Raw genomic sequence first — 23,249 nt, 5'->3', positions numbered from 1 at the left:
TGTGTTGGAGTTTGTCAGAATGCCTGTTCTGTGTCACTTGAGATGATCGTGTGAGCTTTTTTCTTTGTTCTGTTAATGTGGTGTATTACATTGATTGGTTTTCTTATGTTGAAGAACGCTTGCATTCCGGGAATAATTACCACTTGGTCACGGTGAATAATCTTTTTAACATGCTGTTAGATTTGGTTTACTAGTGTTTTGTGGAAGATTTAGAACTAACTTTTTGACTCCGCTCTTAAATCTCATTATGTTGTATGAAAATACATCTTAAGAACGTAAATTTTAAAATAAGAAATGACCTCTTTGAGAAACAAGTTTGTGCCAAAGGCCAAAATATAAAATTACTAGAAAGTCTGCAAAAGTTAGTAAAACGAATGCGTAAGACTTCAAAATGTAGCTAACTGGAAAAAAGTCTGTAGGGGAAAGACTGTTGTGAAGTTAATCCATATAAAACCGTCAAGTAGTCCCTGACATATACTAGAACTCACATCAGTTTCTGTCATTTTGTTACTGTTATGAGTATAATTAAGCTACATTTTTTAGGATTTGACTATATTTTGTAAATGGAAATACCACTACTAAAACCAGAATGCTATAAACATAATGATATCTTTTGTTTCCAAAGCTGACCTACTAGAGCAATGTAAAAATAATAATAAAAGCAAGATATTTTGGTGGCAAAGTTATCTCAGGGTAGACACTGCAACTGCCAGTGCTGCAGGCGAGTATTCTCGGGGCAAATGGATTAAACGTGTGGCACCTGCCCCGTCTCTCTTGCCCCTGCTCCCGCCTGTAAGACACGGGCTCCCCTGTGCCTTCCTCCATGAGTCAGAGCTCCCTGAGGCCTCCCCAGAGGCAGAGGCTGCCGTGCCTCCTGTATGGCCTGCAGAATGCTGAGCCAATTAAACATCTTTTCTTTATAAATTACCTAGTCTCGAGTATCTCTTTATAGCAGTGTGAGAACAGACTAATACAGACAGCACCGACACTAACACTAGCACTAATACTCCACCAATGGCTTGGGCCCCCTTGGGACTCCTAGGGTGCTCACGGATTTGGGGCCCTGCCTGGGCTGACACCTGTGTGACACATGACTTTTTTCTGCTGAGGCTGATGCTGGCTGTTTTTTTTTTTTTTTTTTTTTTTTTTTTTTTTTTTTTTTTTAGACGGAGTCTCACGCTGTTGCCCAGGCTGGAGTGCAGTGGCGCAATCTCGGCTCACTGCAAGCTCCACCTCCCGGGTTCCCGCCATTCTCCTGCCTCAGCCTCCTGAGTTGCTGGGACTACAGGCGCCCGCCACCGCGCCCGGCTAATTTTTTGTATTTTTAGTAGAGACGGGGTTTCACCGTGGTCTCGATCTCCTGACCTTGTGATCCGCCCACCTCGGCCTCCCAAAGTGCTGGGATTACAGGCTTGAGCCACCGCGCCCGGCCGATGCTGGCTGTTTGTAACCCTCAGGTCTTGGAGCAGGTGGTTATGGTGAGCAAATCTGGTAGAGTCTTCTTGCTAGCACATCTGGCTGAGGCTCCAGGTGAAGCATCAGGAAATTTGCACCTCTCCATTGCAGAGTTACCACTCTGTTCTCTCCCTGGGCCCGATCCTTCCCTGGCCTAGAACAGGAGCCTTGCCCTGGGATAGCTGCAGCATTGTCTGTCTTCAACCTTGTGAACTTAGAGCCAGTGCATGGGGTTGGACCAACACCACCTGCCGTGTGTGAAGTCAGATGTTCCCGCCCAGGTCCTGTCGCTCCCACCGGGCACGTCCTGTGAAGTTCAATGCCGTGTGAGTGGGTTTTCCCAAGTGCTTTGTTCTCATTTTTCCTTTCCCATCTTCGTTCATGGGCTGACACTTTTCTCAGGACTTTTTTTCTTTTTCTGCTTGGATTCAAACAATAAGCAATTGAGGAGAGAGTCTAGCAACCCCTACTCTGGTAGAAGAGGGAGTTCAGCCCAGCAATGATCAGAGAACACACCGCACGCAGTGGTTTCCCCAGTTTTCCCTGCGTTTGTCTTTATATCCCTGAAACTTGCTTGTGTACATAACTGTGTACATTGTCCCACCCTCAACTCTGGATATACTGCCATTTCCTTTGCAGAATTCCCGCCAGATCCTTTTCTATTCCTTCTTAAAAATTGATACGTAATAGTTATACATATTTTTGGGTGCATGTGATATTTTGATACATGTATACAAAGTGCTATGATCAAATCAGGGTGGTTGGGATATTCGTCACCTCAAACATTTTTCTTTTGTGTTGGGAACATAGTGATTCTCTTCTAGCTATATACAGTATTCTATACAACAAATTATTAACTATAATTTGCTTACTGTGTTATAGACTACTAGAACTTATTCCTTCTATCTGACTGTATTTTTATACCTCTTAACTAACTTCTTTCATGTTCCCCTTTCCTTTCCCAGCCTCTGGTAACCACTAGTCTACTCTCTACCTCCATGAGATCCATATTTTTAGCTCCCACATGAGTGAGAACTTTTGAAGTTTGTTTCTGTGCCTGGCTTATTTCACTGAACCACAGCCTAGTCCCAACACCAGTTCCTAAACAGCCTCAGCCCAGTCCCAGCACTGATTCCCGGACACCCTCAGCCCAGTCCCAGCACTGATTCCCAGACAACCTCAGCCCAGTCCCAGCACTGATTCCCGGACACCCTCAGCCCAGTCCCAGCACTGATTCCCGGACACCCTCAGCCCAGTCCCAGCACTGATTCCTGGACACCCTCAGCCCAGTCCCGGCACTGATTCCTGGACACCCTCACCCCAGTCCAGGCAGTGATTCCTGGACACCCTCAGCCCAGTCCCGGCACTGATTCCTAAACAACCTCAGCCCAGTCCCAGCACTGATTCCCGGACAACCTCAGCCCAGTCCAGGCACTGATTCCTAAACAACCTCAGCCCAGTCCCGGCACTGATTCCCGGACAACCTCAGCCCAGTCCAGGCACTGATTCCTAAACAACCTCAGCCCAGTCCCAGCACTGATTCCTAAACAACCTCAGCCCAGTCCCAGCACTGATTCCTGGACACCCTCAGCCCAGTCCCAGCACTGATTCCTGGACACCCTCAGCCCAGTCCCGGCACTGATTCCTGGACACCCTCAGCTCAGTCCCGGCACTGATTCCTAAACAACCTCAGCCCAGTCCCTGCACTGATTCCTGGACACCCTCAGCCACCATTCCCAGCACTGATTCCTGGATACCCTCAGCCCAGTCCCGGCACTGATTCCTGGACACCCTCAGCCACCATTCCCAGCACTGATTCCTGGACACCCTCAGCCCAGTCCCGGCACTGATTCCTGGACACCCTCAGCCCAGTCCCGGCACTGATTCCTGGACACCCTCAGCCCAGTCCTGGCACTGATTCCTGGACACCCTCAGCCCAGTCCCGGCACTGATTCCTGGACGCCCTCAGCCCAGTCCCAGCACTGATTCACTCACAGATGTGCATGTGCCAGTAATTTAATTGCCGGAAAAAACTCAACACTCTTAAAAGAAGACGACAAAATCCCTCTGTCAACATGCAGTGTCCACCGTATCCAGCACGTAATAAACATTTCTAAAATAGGGATCCTTCAAGGAAGAAAATCATTATAAATGGGTGTAAATGTTCCAATATTAATTACGTTGACAACCAGTAACCTGATTTAAAGTGGTTTTAAAATAATTTTCTTCATCTCAATAGATAATAAACCTGATTTTTTTACACAATTTTGAAAAGAGGAAGAGGGCTCTATTAATCACTGTACAGTATACACAGTAATTATGATAATAATCCATTTTTCTGGTGAGCAAGGCCCCATGGCAGCCCTGCCCAGCCTCAGGCAGAGACTCTGGTAAGTTGTTTGACGTCCTTCCAGCTGCATTTCAACCACCAGTGCCGCTCGACTCAGATTAAAAGGTGAAAGATGCTTTAGGAAAAGCACAAGAATCATGCGTAGTTTAAATCATATCTGTGGTTTTTCACTAACACTATAAATTACAGCCTTCCTGCTGTAAGACAAAATCAAATCAGAACAAGATGCCAGCTCCCTCCACGGTGGAGGAACACGGCGCAGCGGGTGAGGGCTGTCCCGGGTTCTCGTGTCCTGAAGGTGGAGGAACACTGCGCAGTGGGTGAGGGCTGTCCCGGGTTCTCCTGTCCTGAAGGTGGAGGAACACTGCGCAGTGGGTGAGGGTCGTCCTGGGTTCTCGTGCTCCTGTCCTGAAGGTGGAGGTACACTGCGCAGCGGGTGAGGGCTGTCCCGGGTTCTCGTGTCCTGAAGGTGGAGGAACACTGCGCAGCGGGTGACGGCTGTCCCGGGTTCTCGTGTCCTGAAGGTGGAGGAACACTGCGCAGCGGGTGAGGGCTGTCCCGGGTTCTCCTGTCCTGAAGGTGGAGGAACACTGCGCAGCGGGTGAGGGCTGTCCCGGGTTCTCCTGTCCTGAAGGTGGAGGAGCACTGCGCAGTGGGTGAGGGCTGTCCCGGGTTCTCCTGTTCCTGTCCTGAAGGTGGAGGAACACTGCGCAGCGGGTGACGGCTGTCCCGGGTTCTCGTGTACTGAAGGTGGAGGAACACTGCGCAGTGGGTGAGGGCTGTCCCGGGTTCTCGTGCTCCTGTCCTGAAGGTGGAGGAACACTGCGCAGCGGGTGAGGGCTGTCCTGGGTTCTCGTGCTCCTGTCCTGAAGACTTCTCCATGAGGCTGATTCCCGTCGCGGCTGTGGATTCCCAGCTGTGTGTGGGGGCCCTGCCCAGAGGCTGCTTTGGAAGCATGTTAGATGAAATTTCAAATCCAGTCATGCAAATGCACGGCATACCTCCACTTACCACTTTTGTGTCTACTCCTATTTATATTGTTAAATGGAATCTGAAGGTGTTCGAAAGAAACCATGTTGATGACTTAGGTGGAATCTGCTGTCAGATCTACAATTTAGAAAAATTAGTTTCAGTCATCCTGTCAATGGTATCATCCAGAATTAGTTATTTCTCTTTTGGAAACAAGCACGGCAATGGTTTGGGGAGGCCAGGTGTGCTGTTTAAAGACAGGATCCCGACAGACCTGGCAAAGCAGCTGGCCTCAGACAAAGGGGAATTCGCTTTTCGTTGGAAGTTGGTTGGTTCTGGTTTCATTCAGCAGTGCTGCTAGCAGCAAAGCCAGCAGACCCTTGGAGGAACAAGAATGCGTTTTTCCCTTTGAGATCTGAGAAGCTGTACATGTAATTAAGCCGACACATTTTGAGGACATTTTTTTTCTGCCTAATCGTCTTCAAGACAATGTAAGCAGGAAGGAATGGTTGTTGTCACCTGCTGTCCTGCAGAACTGTAACATACGGCAGCTGCAGAAGCTGGGGCCGTGGCCCGAGCGTGCACCCCTGCGTCTGTCTCCTGCACAGTCGTGGGACCAGGTCTTGATGGAAGCCAGCAAGTTCCCTGATTGGACACAATGGTAGAAAAGTTAGATTTGGTATAATTAAGACTGTAGTAAATTTTCTTTAGATTGGTGTGATCTTTTCTGCCTAGTCATGGTTTGGAATGAGCAAATCCTTACTTCCAGCTAAAGTCATGTTTTCGCATAAATAATCCAGCTCAGGACTGATTGTGGTTAACATCAGTCTCTCACACTTCTTGTTGAGGGCCTTCACCACCGTAAAAATCCCGAGGACCCTTGTTTTGAGTGTGAAAGAACTGGGCGTGGTGTATTGTGGTTCTCCTCCTAGTTGTTTTCAGTTCCTTGGGAAAGCACGAGAGCTGCTGCTCCAGGAAGGGCATCTGGGCAGGTTGGGGTCCGTCTCTGAGGGCCTGACAGCTCCCCCATCCAGCCCTTTGTTTTGCAGGATAAGGTTCCAGTCCTCGGATTAAAATTTTGCTGTTTGATTTCATGATAGAAATTACCTTAGGCCTAAATACAGAGTTATCTTCAAATACTTGCATATTTATTTATTTATTTATTTATTTCAAGGTATTTTGTTCTTAGTTTGGCAGAAAAATCTGCCGACGGTACTTGGCAGCCGATTTAATGAACATGTGGAACTCCACTTTGTAATTGTCCACAGTGCTCACATTTCAAAACCTGAAACAAATTTAAGGTAGAGGTTTTTCTCAGGACCCCGCTCTGCAAACTCCACGTGCCGCTGAATTCACAAATGGTTCCTCCTGCTGCAGGGTGAGGGCTGAGAGCAGATGTAGTTGTGGAAGCAAGAGCCGGAGCCCAGGGTGGCTGCACAGGCAGGGGTGGGAGGAGTGTAGGTGCAGTTTCTGAGTTCTGTGTGCACGTGTGTGCCCACAGGGAGACCGAGGTGCCACCTGCCGCTTATGTGTGTGTGTGTGTGCACATGTGTGTGGTGAGAGACGAGGTGCAGGGCACAGTTCTCATGTGTGTACGTGTGTGCCCATAGGGAGACCGAGGTCCTGCGTGCAACTTCTGTGTGTGTGTGTGTGTGTGCACGTGTGCGCCCACAGAGAGACCCAGGTGCCGCCTGCAGCTTCTGTGTGTGTGTGTGTGTGCGTGCACGTGTGTGCCCACAGGGAGACCGAGGTCCTGCGTGCAGCTTCTGTGTGTGTGTGCACGTGTGCGCCCACAGGGAGACCGAGGTGCCGCCTGCAGCTTCTGTGTGTGTGTGTGTGTGTGCGCGCGCACATGTGTGTGGTGAGAGACGAGGTGCAGGGCACAGTTCTCATGTGTGTATGTGTATGCCCACAGGGAGACCGAGGTGCCGCCTGCAGCTTGTGTGTGTGCGTGTGCACATGTGTGTGGTAAGAGACGAGGTGCAGGGCACAGTTCTCGTGTGTACGTGTGTGCGCACGCGCAGGTGTGGAGGTACTGGATGTTACCCATGTGTGGAGACTCGTGCAGGGTGCAGTTCTTACCCGATTCTCTTCCTGCCACGGTCTGCTCAGTGCAGACGTGGGAAGAGGCTGGAATGTGCGGCTTCAAGGGCCGCCCGCTGGGACGTGCCGATGCAGACCCACCTCTCTGGGGCTTTAGGGTTAGCTCCAGGTCCTGCCCATCTCTGCCCGCTGGAGGAGGGTGCCAGTCCTGCTGAGGCGGCCCACGTACCCATCAGGCACAGTCCCTGGGCTCACTGGACAGGGCCTACTTGATGTTTGCTGTCAGGGACCCTGGCCCCAGAGACCCCATGCTTGGCCCCTCTGGGGTCCACTGCTGTCCTGTGCTCTGGGCCCCATCCTGGGCACCCAGGCCCTGGCTCCACCCCGTCCTGCCATTGTAAGTTCCACAACGTTGCCCCTGAGGCCTCCAGCGAGCCTGGACAGCCCTGGCCTTCCCAGGAGGAAGGAGGGGCTGCCAAGGCTGAAGGTTCACCTGGGAGAGTCTTGGGTGCTCCCTTCCCCATCTCCTCACACAGCGAGACCTTCTCACCCTTGGGCCCTGCTCAGATGCCCGTTCTTCTGGGAAACTGGCCTGGACGCTGGGCGCTGCTGAGGACTCACCTGGGATCCCACCTGCCCATCCCTGCCCTGGGTCTGGCCTCACCCTGGACTGTGAGTCCCTGGAGGGCAGGGTTGCCCTGGGCAGGGGCTTGGTGGGCGTGTGTCAGTGAGGAGGGGAACTGAGCCAAGGCTTGCCCCGCACTTGCCCTGGTGTGGCCAGGAGCTCTGGATGGACCTCGGTGGGGCACAGCAGAGGGCAGCTTGCATCACCACCTGGCACAGTAGCTCCCAATCCAGTGATCCGGGTGGGGCTGGGGCATCAGCCTGGGTTCGGGTGTGCCAGGTGTGTATACCTGGGCTTCGGGGAGACAGGAATTGGAGTGTGGTGGAGTGGAGCAGCACCTTTCCATTACCGTAACCACATGGGCTCAGGGAATTAGGAGAAGAGGCCTCAAAACAGAGGCTCCCAGCTTGACCCCAGACGCTGGAGCACTCGGCCATCCCCTGCCGCCAGGGCCTGCGTCTCCAGTGGGCTTCCCGCGTGGATTGGGTTGGATATGGGAATCGGAAAACCATTTCAGGGGAGTAAGACATTTGCTGGGTGAAGCTTTTCACCAGGACCTGGGAATCTTCATAAATCTACTCAGGTGATAAAGTCAGTACATTAGGAACCGGGGATGACGTAGCTTTTGGTGATTGCTGAACTCTTCAAAGAATGTAGAACAGAAACCCAGGGAGGCAAGGCATGCTCCGTTCCTTCCCCCTTGCCATCCTTCGTATCCTTCCTAGCACCCTCTTGTACCAACTTTGGGCCAACGGAACCTTTAGTCTTAGAAGCATCTTCAGCATCCCCAGCGGAGATGGTGTATACAGACCGGGTGCAGATGGCTGGGTGTAGACAGACCGACCTGCACACCAAGCCTGTTTGAGACGAGGCTTCCTAGACAGGTTTTGATTCAATGATGATTTCTGAGTCTGCACAGACAGGAAACCAGAGATGGGCACGGGTACCTGGGCCGGATGCCAGGAGCCATCACTGGGTCCTGATGGGCCTGAGCTGCTGTGACCAGGTAGCAGCCCAGAGCGAGCCTCCTGGGGGGTGTGTGTTTCACACCTGGCCTTCTCACTCACCACCCTGCTGTGCTGAGAAAGTGGCCATTGATGGGAACTGGGGCAGAGCAGGGGCAGTGTGGATGCCCCCACTGTCCCTGGGGCCCTGTTTGAAGGAGCCATGGATGTCTGCTGCCCATGGATGTCCTGCTTTTTGCAGGCAGATCAGGAGGTCAGGAGTTTGAGACCAGCTTGGCCAACATGGTGAAACCCCATCTCTACCAAAAATACCAAAATCAGCTGGGCACGGTTAGTGGAGGTACACACCTGTAGTCCCAGCTACTCGAAAGGCTGAGGCAGGAGAATCACTTGAACCCGGGAGGCGGAGGTTGCAGTGAACCGAGATCACACCACTGCACTCCAGCCCGGGCGACAGAGCGAGACTTTGTCTCCAAAAAAAAAAAAAAAAAAAAAAAAATATATATATATATATATATCCGGCCAGAGGCAAAGGCCACAGCAGTGAATTAGAAGTACCTGCCATGCCCCTCCAGGTACCACACCCTGGGCTGCAGCATCGTGAGCATCACTGTGTGTTGGTGCCAGAGGCACATGCTAAACCACAGGTGACACAGAAGCTGGGGCTGGGCCGGGCTGTGTCCGCTTTGGGCGTGGAGCTGCGAGCCAGGGAATGCAGAGAGGGTGAGAAACAAGCATCTTGACTTTAAAATATCACCCTCCTTTCAATAAAATTTTAAACTTCATTGGAAAAATAAATCCTTTATTGAAGAGTGAAGCTTTAAGATGGGTTTTCAGACACCCTCTTCCATTCCTGCTCCACCACCACCGCCCCATTGGCCAAGTGATTACATAGAATTCAGGGCAAAGCTCAGCAAAGTGCCAAGGGACTGGCGGGCACTGGAACTGCACCAGCTGCTCTGCAACACACATGCACACACCGGCCGCTCTGCAACACACACGCAAACATCCGCACAATCTGCAACACACGTGCACACATCCGCACCGTCTGTGCCTCAGTGAGGCTCATGATCTTGTAAACTGGAAGGCCCTCGGGTTTGAAGTCAGCACACGTTTGTACATTTGGCAGAAACAAGAATCCTGAGTTCTACAAACACAAGAAATTGGGCTGAGCTGAGCTAGTGGGCATGTGCTTGCAGGTCCCCTGCCCTGTCTGCTCCCTCTCCTGGCCCCGAGGCCTGGACACAGCTGGCAGGAGTTCCTCTGTCCACACACACCGCGCCTGGCCAGGCTCACACTCCTTCAGAGTCCTGCACACACACTGCAGCTCCCTCATCACAAGCAGCCATCTGCTGGCGGCACTCCCAAAGGCGGTCCCCAGAATCAGGGTGCTGCACACACCAGGCCAGGAGACGGTGCACACCCTGCCCTCGAGGGACACAGGACTCATGAGCAGTCGAAGGCTGCTATGAATAGACCTGGTTCGTGGCTCACTTGGCTTACTCAGTGCCTCAAGCTACCCGACTCTCGGTCTGCAGGCAGCTTCCCTGGGGCAGCTCTGGCCCAGGCCCTGAGTGGCCCCAGTGGGAGCCGTTCTGAGGAGGGGGTGCAGGTGGGACCCGCTGAGTGGAGCATGGGGCCTGCCCCAGTCATCGTGGAATCAGGCAGAGGCAGGGCCAGGGCTTGGCAGCGAAGTGCACCGGCCGTCTCCTTCCTCACGTCGGGCAGTTCAGACGGTGGCCCTGGACGGAACTCTGGGCTGCTGACCACATCTGGACTTGAGGGTGGGGGAGGAATGGGCCTGGATTTGGGGATCAGAGAAGTAGGAGGACGCCTCTCCCAGGACGGCCCAGGGCTGGCATTTCAGCTCCTGCGGAACAGGCCATTCAAGACGCCTGTCCTAGATCATGTTCCTCTTCCTTCCTGCCCATCTCTCATGTGTCAGTTGAGCATTTGCCCCACATCCCGAAGCACAGCCATCCCGGTGCCCGGTGGGTGATTCTGTCCCCGGCCTGAGACAGGCCCACTCATTCTCGTGGACTGTGTGTTTGCTGTGTGGCTCAGGTGTGATCTGCGTTTTTGGAAATTAGATCACATCAGCATTTCTGCACAAACTCAGACTGTATTTAGATCATTCCTGTCAACAAGTAAGTGGCCCTGTCGGGTCGGTGGGAACGAGCCAGTGCGCGCGGGGAAGGGAGCTGACCCGGGGGGTGACGGGGCCGGCAGGGGCCTCTGCTGGTGGGATGCAGGACTCAGGACCCCAGCCCTGACCTTCCCCGACCCACGCAGTTTCCAGAAGCTGAGCTTGCTGCAGGCACCTCCAGTCGCAGGCCCGGCCGACAAGACAGACCCTTCTCCCACTGCAGGCCAGAGGAGTCCCTGTTTTATTTTCAGTTTCCTTAGGACATTATCTGTGTGATTAGCTATTCAGCGGCATCTCTGATGTAACTGTTGTGCCATTAAAAACTGATTTCACAATTTTTAACTTCTTTGGCTTTCACTGCCTGGCAGATCTTTTACACACACGTGAGCCTTGTGGCATTTCCTCAGGGACTGTTACCTCCAAAAACAGCACTACAAATTTTTAAACAAGAATCATTGTCTCTTCATAGAAGCATGTTGCACGAAAATGCCAAGAGGAAATCAGTGGCCAATGATACTGTTTTTAGGGTGCCAAATGGGCACAATTCAGCAACCTTGAGGAAGGCACCCTGAGAGTTTCACCATCAGTACTGTTTAAATGACAACAAAGTCATCAACAATTAAAATGTATTTGCTGTGGATGAGCTTGTTTTCTGAGAACAAAGTGGCGCACGGGCCAGCTCTGTCCTCCCCATGGGTGGTTGTCCCCTCCTCCCTGTACAAACCCAGGAGAGCCGGGAGGAGCAGCTCCCGCAGGACTCACAGGCCCACCCCAGAGACCCTATGCTGTTCAGGTGCAGGGGATGAAACTTACCCCAAATCCAGGCTTGGTTGTGCCTCAGTGTGATAGGAATGGCAGCCCATATTTACAGAGGTGGTATATAGAGCCCCCGCCCCAGGACAGGGCCACGGGTCTGCCTAATACGCCTGCCTCTCTGCCATGGGACAGCACAGGGACAAACACCAGGAGCTCGCCCTGCACCATGGATTTGCTTGCACCTTTTGTCTTTCTCAGTTAACTCACATCATGCCAGACACAGGGCATGGGACTTCAGTGTGGATCCTTCAATGCCAGCCTTGGACCGTCGTGTGCACCTGTCTTGAGTTCTGTCCCTAAAGTTTGTGAATTCTCTCTTTCGTTTCAGGATCTGGAATCTCTTGATGCCTATATCCAGAGGACGCTCTCTGCCTTGTACCCACCTTTTGAAGCCACGGCAGCCACGGTGCTCTGGCAGCTGTTCAGCGTGGCCGAGAGGTGCCATGGTGGGGACGGGCTGCACTGCCTCACCAGCTTCCTCCTCCCAGCCAAGAGGGCCCTGCAGCACCTGCAGCAGGAAGCCTGTGTGAGTACCTCCCCTGTAGCTCTGAGATGGTGGGCAACCTGGAGGAACCTGCTCTTTCCCTGGGATTGGGCCCATCAGGGCACTGGCTCAGTCCTTTCCTCTGGCTTCTGGCTCCTCCCACCGTTATCCCAAATGAAGGGTCAAACAAGGCTGCATGTCCCAGAAACAAGGGTTTCTCAGGCTTTCCAGGAGTGTGGAGCCATCTTTGTCCCCCACCCCCAATAAACTTGCACTGCACTCTTTGAAGGAAGGAAACAAGTCATTCTCCAGAGCCGGCACCTCAGAGCTAAGTTACTGCGGCAGTCACTGTGCAGGCCCACCCGGAAGGGATAGTAGTGAGCACTTCAGAGCTAAGTCACTGTGCGGGCCCACCTGGAAGGGATAGTAGTGAGCACCTCAGAGCTAAGTTACTGTGGCAGTCACTGTGCAGGCCCACCCGGAAGGGATAGTAGTGAGCACTTCAGAGCTAAGTCACTGTGCGGGCCCACCTGGAAGGGATTGTGGTCTCAGTTCCAGACCAGCAAAGTAAGGAGATACCATGCTAACGCCAGACACACAAAGGTTTTGGTTTCCCAGCGTGTATACAAGTTATGTTTACACTGTAGTCTAAGTGTGCAATAGCATTAGGTCTAAAAACAGCATACATAACTTAATTTTAAAATAGTGATTAAAAAATGCCAATGTTGATGGCTGCTGGCCGATCACGGCCGTGGCAGCTTCTTAAAATGAGACCACAGTGAAGTTTTCCACGTTGACTCTTCCTTTTACGAACAATTGCTCCAGCAGGAAATACTGTTTGACAGCATTTTTACCCACCATAGAACTTCTTTCAGAATTGGAGTTGATCCTCTCACACCCTTCTGTTTATCAACTAAGTTTATGGAATACTCTAAATTCTTTGTTGTCACTTCAGCGGTGTTCACAGTATCATCTTTTTTTTTTTTTTTTTTTTTTTTTTTTTTTTGAGATGGAGTCTTGCTCTGTCACCCAGGCTGGAGTACAGTGGTGCAGTCTCAGCTCACTGCAACCTCCACCTCCTGGGTTCAAGCGATTCTCCTGCCTCAGCCTCCTGAGCAGCTGGGATTACAGGCGCCCGCCACCACGCCCAGATAATTTTTGTGTTTTTAGTAGAGACGAGTTTCGCTATGTTGGCCAAGCTGGTGTTAAACTCCTGACCTCAGGTGATCCACCCGCCCTGGCCTCCGAACAGATTCCATCTTAATCAACCATGTTCTTTGCTCATTCATAAGAAGCAATTCCTCATGCGTTCAAGTTTTATCCTGAGATTGCAGCAGTTCAGTTACATCTTCAGGCTCCACTTCTAATCCGATTTCTCTTTCTGTTTTCCCCACATCTGCAGTTCCTTCCTCTATGGGAGGCTTGAACCCCTCAATGTCATCCATGAGGGTTGGAATCAACCTCTTCTAAACTCCCCTTCATGTTGATATTTTGGCCTCCTCTCATGAATCTTAAATGTTCATAGTAGCATCCAGAATGGTGAATCCTTTCCAGAGGTGTACAGTGTGCTCTGCCCAGATCCATCAGCGGAATCACTCTCTATGGCAGCTATAGTCTTACAAAATGTATTTCTTAAATAATAAGACTTGAAAGTCAAAATTACTCTTGAGCCTTAGGCGGCAGAATGGACGTTGTGTTACCACACATGGAAACAACATTTATCTGCTTGTACACTTCGTCAGAGCTCTTGGGTGACCACAGGTATTGTTGGTGAGCAGTAATATTTTGAAAGGAATCTTTTTTTCTGAGTAGTGGGTCTCAACAGTGGGCTTAAAATATCGAGTAAACCATGCTGTGAACAGACGTGCTGTGAACAGACGTGCTGTCATCCAGGCTTTCTTGTTCTGTCTATAGAGCAAGGCCGAGTAGACTGAGCACGATTCTCAGGGGCCCGGGATGTTCAGAATGGTCCATAAGCATCAGCATACAAGAATAAATAAAGATATTTATCCTCGAGGCCAGGATAAAACTGTAGTGATCGCCAGGCTGTGGGTGTTGCAGCGAGCTGCTGGAAGGCACCTGACTAGGTTCTAAAAAGCACGGCCTTTGTTAACCAGCACCACTTAGCACTCCACCAAAAGTGAATTAGGGCATTGTTTTGAAGCTACCACTGGGCCACTTGGTTTATTAGACTCCTTGAATGTCTTTTGGTTAGAATGACAGGGCTAGGGGAGGGGCCAGGCACAACCTAGATTTGCTTCCTTGTGTGAGGTGGTCTGTTCAGAAGACGTTTTCCTTTGTGAGGACGTATCTTTTGCACATTTCAAGGATGTCGACTGATGTGGGGAAGAAACAGAGGTGCCTGCCGGGAGGCTGGATGACAGCACAGGGAGCCTCGCTGCTTTCCTTGGGTCTGAAAATGCCTGGCTGCTTTCAAAGGCATGCCTGTTTCACCTGCTTTCCGGGAAGTTGCTTTTTGCTCTCGTTTTAATCAAAACCATCCTTCTCCCCACCTACCAAATCGCTTGTCTTCTGGAAAAGTCAAGTGAATTATGGTACTTTAATACGGATGCGTATGTATTAGTATTTAATAAGCACGACACAAAACTTAGAGACAGTCTGCTTGACATTTATATTACTTTTTGCTTTGGAATGATAAAAATTAAGTTTGTTCATTTCTATAACAGGAGAAAAATGCATTTACCTTGACTACTGTGAATATGTGAATACAAACATATTTTAGTTAATATAAATTCAATTCTGTTTTTATTCATTTATCCACTATTGTCAAAATATGTGGTTGGGAAATCATTATTAATAATATTAATATTGACATAAATGGTCATGTGAAGCTAAGACTTCAGTGATTACTGTTGCCTGTCTCCCAACCCTCAGTCAATAAATGACATGCTTAATCACTTATCAAGTTATTTGCCACTTTGTTTCATCACAGTTTGGGACAAAAATGTGTCTGGAGAAGTTTAGAGAAAAGGGCTGGGCATGGCGGCTCATGCCTGTAATCCCAGCACTTTGGGAGGCCAAGGCAGGTGGATCATCTGAGGTCAGGAGTTCAAGACCAGCCTGGCCAACATGGCGAAACCCCATCTCTACTAAAAACACAAAAGTTAGCTGGGCATGGTGGTGGGCGCCTGTAATCCCAGCTGCTCAGGAGGCTGAGGCAGGAGAATCGCTTGAACCCAACAGACAGAGGTTGCAGAGAGCCGAGATTGTGCCACTGCACTCCAGCCTGGGCAACAGAGTGAGACTCTGTCTCAAAAAGAAAAAAAAATAGTTTAGGGAAAAGTAATCAGAAAAATATAGAAATAGGATGTTTCCATAAAAGAGAGACAGAAGTGAGCTGGGAATTAGAATAAAAAAATGAAATCAATCAAATAGAAATTGGAAAAGGGGGAGGGAGTAAACAGAATAAAGCCATGAACAGTGAAAAGCACAATGTCTCTGACACAGGTCCAAGAAATAATAGAGCAGCAAAATTCAGAGGATTACTGGGGTAGCAATGTTCATAACAAACGAATATCATAAAAGGCGAAGTGCATCGCTGGGTCTAAAGAAGATCTTTCAATAATAATACTAGTTACAAAAAGCCAGGAAGATCTCAGCTGTGAGCCCCGAACAACATAGTCTGAAAATGTGTGAAATATAAATGGACAGAATTGCAAGGAGAAATACAGAATTACCGTAGGAGATTTCACCTCTCTCCAAAGCAGACGGGGCAAGCAGACCACGCACTACTTGGAATATATGTTAAACACACTAACTCTCTTCCACTAAGGGGCATACGTAGAGTGCTGAGCCCCGCAACTTTAGGATCCATATCCTTCCCAAGTACACATGGAACACTTTCCAAAGTTAACCAAAATCTGATAAAATTCTTGCCCATTTAAAAACATTTATCCCAAGGATACATGATTAGAGAATATTGGAGAGCCCACATTCTTCTTCTTCTCCTCCTCCTCCGTTTTTTGTTTGTTTGTTTGTTTGTTTGTTTTTTGAGTCAGGGTCTCAGTCTATCACCCAGGCTTGAGTCCAGTGGTACAATCATGGCTCACTGCAGCCTTGACCTCCTGGACTCAAGCGATCCTCCCACCTCAGCTTCCGGACTAGCTGGGACTACAGGTGTGCACCACCACACCTGGCTAATTCTTTTATTTTAAAAATATTTTGTAGAGACTGGGTTTCACTATGTTTCCCAGGCTGGTCTCGAACTCCTGGGCTCAAGCGATCCTCCTGCCTCAGCCTCCCAAAGCACTGGGATTACAGGTGTGCACCACCATGCCCAGCCTACCTTCTTCTTAAGTGTACATGTAGCTTACCAGGATCGACCATTGTCCATAAAGTGTCAACAAATACCAAATAATTTGTATCTAAAGGCCACAGTGCAATAAAACTAGAAATCAACAAAAACAAGAAACCCTTACATTTGGAAAGTGTTTTAACCCATTTATGGCTAATGTTCCATTATTGGAACACTAAGCTTGTGGGAGTTATTTATATCCTACTGCTGAAGGTCATTGCCAAGGTCTGATTTTTCACACACACACAAATTTGCAACCTCCGGCACAAATGGGTTAATGTACTGCTAAATAAAGGATGACAAAACCCCCAAGGAAATTGTCGGAATATTTAGAGCCAAAGAACAGATGTGTCCGGTTACAATGTGGAGGAGCATGAAGACCTTTACCACCAAACAATGAGAAACCTAGAGAAGCCCACACCATTGCATCTTCCTTCAGAGCCACCCATGAGGCATGGATGTGGAAAGCACCTGAAAGGACCACACTGTAGAGAGACAGTGCCTTCCTAAACGAGTAAATAACAGAAGCCACTTTCGTGCCTGTGGCCAGTCACTGAGGCTGGAGGAGGGTGGAGAGGGGAGCAAGCCTACCAGAGGATGACCTTCTTTGCTGAGACAAGGAGAAATCAGCAAGATTTAGGAAACCTCTGAGCTGACAGATTAGCATCTGGAGGAGCCTTGAATGCAGGATAATCTTCTCTGCCAAGTAATTCTCTTAGAGGGAATTTTGCTGAGGAAGCGGAAATTGAAGGGGGGGACTAGAAAGCAAAAAGAAATCTCAGAGTCTTATAGTCACATGGGCCAGGTGCACTGGCATTATCATGCCTGTAATCCCAGCACTTCGCAAGGCTGAGGGGGAGGGTTGCTTGAGCCCAGGAGTTCAGTAGCATCCTGGGCAAGATAGTGAGAGCACATCTCTGCCAGAATTTTTTTTAAACTTAACCAGTCATGGTGGGTAGTGCATGCCTGTGGTCCCAGCTACGTGGGAGGCCCAGGTAAGAGGATTACTTGAGCCTGGGAGATCAAGGCTGCAATGAGCTCTGATTGTACCACTGCACTGGGCCTGGGCAACATAGCAAGACCCTGCCTCAAAAAATAAATATAGTCATACAGTACCAAAGAGTTGTAATCTCCAACTCGTACAGTCTCCTGGTCTCAAAATCTCGTCGTCTAACAGTCTTAAAATTTCAATCCCATGGTTTCAACATGTCTCAGTTCTTATTCCAGGCTCCCCCTGGAGAGAGAGATGGACTCACCATCAGAGGATTTGAAACCAGAGATAGGCTGAAATTCATCAACCTTAAAACCAAACTCCACCCAAATAAAATCTGATAAGAAGGTCCTGGTGGCCAGTGACGTCTGAGGCTGGGCTGAAAAGTGGAGAGAGATCTCGTTGCACTCCTGTAGCTTTAATTCCAGGGCTTTCATAGAGGAATTAAAGCCACAACCCTGCCCCAGTTTGGCTCTGTTTCCGAATGCATTACACTGATAAGCCCCTCACCTAGCTGCCTAACAGAAGAAAGAGCATTTCCTCTTGAAAAGAAACATGCCTGCATTAGACAAAATCTCTGAGATAAAATTTAAGAATTGTGTGATTTGCAGAGGTGCCAGATTTTATCAATTCATAAACAACAGCAAAATTCTCAATAGAAACAGACCACCCAGGGGTTGGAATTATCAGACCGAGACTTCTTAAAAATTATAATAAATTGGCCGGGCGCAGTGGCTCAAGCCTGTAATCCCAGCACTTTGGGAGGCCGAGGCAGGTGGATTATGAGGTCAGGAGATCGAGACCATCCTGGCTAACATGATGAAACTTCGTCTCTACTAAAAATACAAAAAATTAGCCGGGCGTGGTGGCAGGGGCCTTTAGTCCCAGCTACTCAGGAGGCTGAGGCAGGAGAATGGCGTGAACCCGGGAGGCGGAGCTTGCAGTGAGCGGAGATTGCGCCACTGCACTCCAGCCTGGGTGACAGACGAGACTCCGTCTCAAAAAAAAAAAAAATTATAATAAATATATTAAATAACTATAAGTAAATATGGCAGATGAAGTAGATGAAGAGGTGGAGAGTTTCAGATTTGGAAAGTATTTTGAAAGAAGAAAATGGGCTGGGCGTGGTGGCTCACGCCTGTTATGCCAGCACTTTGGGAGGCTGAGGCAGGCGGATCACAAGGTCAGGAAATTGAGACCATCGTAACTAACACGGTGAAACCCCATCTCAACTAAATATACAAAAAAATTAGCCCGTTGTGGTGGTGGGCATCTGTAGTCCCAGCTACTCGGGAGGCTGAGGCCGGAGAATGGTATGGACCCGGGATGCGGAGCTTGCAGTGAGCCAAGATTACGCCACTACACTCCAGCCTGGGTCACGGTGAGACTCCATCTCAAAAAAAAAAAAAAAGAAGAAGAAGAAGAAAATGGAAATCTCCAAACTAAAAAATACAAGATCTGTAATTAAAATGCTTAATGAATGGGATTAATGCAGATTGGGCACAACAAAGAAAGGATACATGAATTTGAAGACCTGTCAAAGAAAGTCATTCAAATGGAAGCACAGAGAGAAAGGAGAATGAGGAAAAAACGAGCAAAACCTGAGTCACTAGTGTGATTATCAAGCAGTCAAAATGTGTATAATTACATTTACAGAAGGGGAGGAAAGTGAGAAGAGGGCAGGACAAATGAAGAAGTATTGTTGGAATTTTTTTCAAATTTGTTTAAAACCAGAAACACCTGGATCCAGGAAGCTCGTCATCAGCGGACAGAGGAAAGAGGCAAACTGCATGCCGCAGGGAACAGTGAGAATGATCGATGACTTCCTCGGAAGCACTGGGCTTCCGAAGACAATGGCAAATGTCTTTTTATGTTGTCTTTTATATATGTCTTTTAAATGTTGAAAGAAAAAAATTCTATATCCAGCAAAAATAAATTTCTACATCCAGCAAAAATATCTTTCAAACATGAAGGCAAAGTAATGACACTTTTGGGTTAACAAAGGAATAGACCAGCAGAGGTGCAATACAAGAAATGCTAAAGGGTGGTCTTTAGGTTGAAGGGAAATGACACTAGATAGGTGAAGGGTACAAGAAAGGCTAAATACGTGAGTAAATATGAATGTCTTTAAAAGATTATTAACTACTTAAATCAGTGTATCATGGGGTTTTTAATCAATGTAGAAGTAAAATATATGACAACAAAAGCACAAAGTGTTGCGGGAAGTAAATGAAATTAGGCCACTGAAAGGTTATTACATTGTTTTGAATTTTAAAATATTAATTGAAGTGAGGCTGTAGTGAGTTAAAGATGCACATTGTAATCTTGAGAGCAAAAATAACACAGAGATGGCCGGGCGCGGTGGCTCAAGCCTGTAATCCCAGCACTTTGGGAGGCCGAGACGGGCGGATCACGAGGTCAGGAGATCGAGACCATCCTGGCTAACACAGTGAAACCCCGTCTCTACTAAAAATACAAAAACTTAGCCGGGCGAGGTGGCGGGCGCCTGTAGTCCCAGCTACTTGGGAGGCTGAGGCAGGAGAATGGCGTAAACCCGGGAGGCGGAGCTTGCAGTGAGCTGAGATCCGGCCACTGCACTCCAGCCTGGGTGACAGAGCGAGACTCCATCTCAAAAAAAAAAAAAAAAAAAAAAAATAACACAGAGATACAACTCAATATTCAAGAGATAAAAAGAAACCCAAAAAATAGAAAGAGAGGATGAAAGGAAGAACAAAGAATAGATTAGACAAATAGAAATTATATAACAAGATGATAGATTTGATTCAACCATATCAATAATTATTTTAAATGTAAACCAAACACACTCCATGTAAAAGGCAGGAATGGACAGACTCAAAAAAAGGCAAGAGCAACTAAACGTTTGTTGTGTAAAATGCCCTTTATTTTTTATTATTTATTTATTTATTTATTTTTAGATGGAGTCTTGCACTGTCGCCTGGGCTGGAGTGCGGTGGTGCAATCTCAGCTCACTGCAACCTCCACCTCCTGGGTTCAAGCGATTCTCCTGCCTCAGCCTCCCGAGTAGCTGGGATTACAGGTGCGTGCCACCACGCCCAGCTAATTTTTTGTATTTTTAGTAGAGATGGGGTTTCACCATGTTGGCCAGGCTGATCTCGAACTCCTGACCTCAGATGATCTGCCCGCCTCAGCCTCCCAAAGTGCTGGGATTACAGACACGAGCCACCGCACCCAGCCAAAATGCCCTTTAAATATAAAGACACACAAAGATGGAATCTAAAAGAATGGGAAAAATGCCACTAAGCATAAGAAAGTATGTGGTAGTATTAATATCAGATAAGTAAGATTTCAAGACCGTGAGTACTACCAGAGACAAATAGGGACAATTTGTAGCAGTGAAAGGCTCAATTTATCAACAGAGTGCCTAATAATAGAGCTTCAAAATACATAAAGCCAAATAATTGCTAGCAGTAATGCAGATTTTTTATACTCTCCTCTCAGCAATTGGTAGAACAATTGGAAAAAAATCTAAGAATATAAAAAATCTGAACATTAGTAATAAACTTGACGTATTTGACGTTTATAGAACAATGTACACAACAAATGCAGAATATGCATTCTTTTCAAGCTCACACAAAATAAACTACATACTGTAGATAATTTTTTTCAAAGTATCAATAATTTTCTAAGGACAGAGCTCATACAGAGTTTTTTTTTCTGACCACAGTGTTATTAAACCAAAGCTTAATAACATAAAAGAGATAACTAGAAACTCACAAAATACTTGGAAATTATGTATTTCTGAATAATCCATGGGTAGAAAAGATTACAATATCCATAAGGGATATTGGCCTATATTTTTCTTTTGTCTGACATCTTGGTAATGCTTCTTCGAATGAGTTTCCCTCCTCTTTAATTTTTTGGAAAAATTAGAAAAGGAGTGGTGCTGTTCTTTAAATGTTTGGTAAAATTCACCAATGAAGCCATCAGTTCCAGGCTTTAAGAGATTTTTAAATTACTGATTCAATCTACTTAGCAGGCGTAGGTATATGCACATTTTAAATTTCTTCCTGATTTAGTCTTGGTAGGCTTTGTGTCTCTAGCAATTAATCTAGATTATCCAATTTATTAATGTACAGTTAATAATTTTTCATAATCCTTTTTATTTCTGTAGAATCAATAGTAAGTAATATCCCCTCTTTAATCTGATTTTAGTAACATAAATCTTTTTTTAGTCCACCTAGCTAAAGGTTTGTCAACTTTTTTTTATCTTTCCAAAGAACCAATTGTTGGTTTCATCCATTTTGTATCTCGTTTTTCTATTCTCTGTTTCACTTATCTCTGTTCTATATTGTTCCCTTTCATCTGCTAGCTTTGGGTTTAGTTTTTTTTCTTCTTTTTCTAGTTCCTTAAGCTGTGAAGTTAGGTTGTTGATTTGAGATCTTTACTTTTTAAAAATATAAGCATTTATAGCTATAAATTTCCCTCAACACTGCTTGTGCTGCCTCCCATAAATTGTGATATATTATATTTTTGTTTTCATTTCATTCTAAACATCTTTTCATTTTTTTTTGTGATTTCTTTTTTGATCCATTGTTGATTAATTTCCACAATTTTGTGAATTTTTCAGTCTTATTTCTAGTATTGACTTCTAACTTCATCTCTTTATGATTGGTGAAGATAATTTGTATGATGTCTGTCTTTTTAAGTTTATCGAGACTGAATTTGTGGCCTAATATATGTTCTACCCTGGAAGTTGTCTCTCATGTGCACTTGAGAAGCATGTGTATGTCCAGCAAAAATACCTTTCAAACATGAAGGCAGAATAATGACGCTGCTGGGTAGATGTTCTGCATGTCTGTTAGATTGAGTTGGTTTATGGTGTTGGTAAAGTCCTCCATTTTTAAAAATCTCTCTTCTGTCTGGTTCTTCTGTCCATTGACAGTGAAACAGTGAGGTACTGAAGTCTCCAACAATTATTGTAGCGCTGCCTGTATCTCTCTTCAATTCTGTTAATTTTTGCTGCATACATTTTGATGATCTGTCATTAGGTGTGTAAATGTCTATAATTGTTATATCTTCTTGCTGTATTTAACCTTTTATTAATATATAAGGTTCTTCATGGTATCTTGTAACATTTTATGATTTAATGTCTATTTTATGTGATATTAGTGTAGTCATTCCTCCCGTCTCTTGGTTACTATTTGCATGGATGTATTTTTCCATCTTTTTAGTTTGGATCTGTTTAATGTCTTTGAATCTCAAGTGAGTCTTTTGTGGACACCGTATAGTTGGATCATGTGGGATTTTTTCAAAAATCCATTTTGCAGACTGGATGTGGTGGCTCACACCTGTAATCCCAGCACTTTGGGAGGCCAAGGTGAGTGGATCACCTGAGGTCAGGAGTTTGAGTCCAGCCTGGCCAACATGGTGAAACCCCGTCTCTACTAAAAATACAAAAATTTAGCTGAATATGGTGATATGCGACTGTAATCCCAGCTACTCGGGAGGCTGAGGCACGAGAATCACTTGAACCCAGGAGGCAGAGGTTGCAGCGAGCTGAGATCATGCCACTCTACTCCAGCCTGGGTGACAGAGACTTAAAAAAAAAAAAAATTCAGTTTTACCAGTCTCTGTCTCTTGATTAGATAACACGTTTATATTTAAAGTAGTTTCTGATAAACAGGGGCTCCTGTCATTTGGCCATTTGTTTTCTATGTGCTGTATAGCTTTTTTGTCCATTTCCTGCATTACTGTCTTCTTCAGTGTTTAGCTGATTTTTTGTAGTAAAAGGCTTAAATTCTTTCCTCGCTTCCTTTTGTGTACATTCTATAGCTATTTTCCTTTTGATTACCATGGGGATTACATTTATTATCCTAAAGTTGTAACACTAATTTGAATTTATACTAGCTTGACATTAATAACATAAAATAATTCTGTTCCTTTACAGCTCTGTGTCACCCCTTTTGGTTGCTGATGTCAGAAAATTACATCTTTATACATTATTAGTATAAAGTATTACTAGTTATTACTAGTAGTATAAAGTATTAAACATAAAGCAATAATTCTTATAAATATATTAGTGTCTTAAGTCATGTAGAAAACAAAATG

General features: G+C 46.9%; 1 protein-coding gene across 1 annotated transcript in view; it reads left to right on the top strand.

Moving 5' to 3' along the window:
* The window catches only part of LOC105464557 (pleckstrin homology and RhoGEF domain containing G4B), a 90,772-nt gene that overhangs the window by 7,835 nt on the left and 59,688 nt on the right, over window positions 1-23,249 (top strand). Inside the window, exon 2 of the mRNA XM_071099180.1 lies at window positions 11,698-11,895. Coding sequence (XP_070955281.1) covers window positions 11,698-11,895 — 198 coding nt within the window. The remainder of the gene's footprint in view (window positions 1-11,697; window positions 11,896-23,249) is intronic.

This window comes from Macaca nemestrina, chromosome 6, assembly GCF_043159975.1.
Source record: "Macaca nemestrina isolate mMacNem1 chromosome 6, mMacNem.hap1, whole genome shotgun sequence".
Lineage (NCBI taxonomy): Eukaryota > Metazoa > Chordata > Mammalia > Primates > Cercopithecidae > Macaca > Macaca nemestrina.
This window is presented reverse-complemented; position numbering and strand designations above follow the sequence as displayed.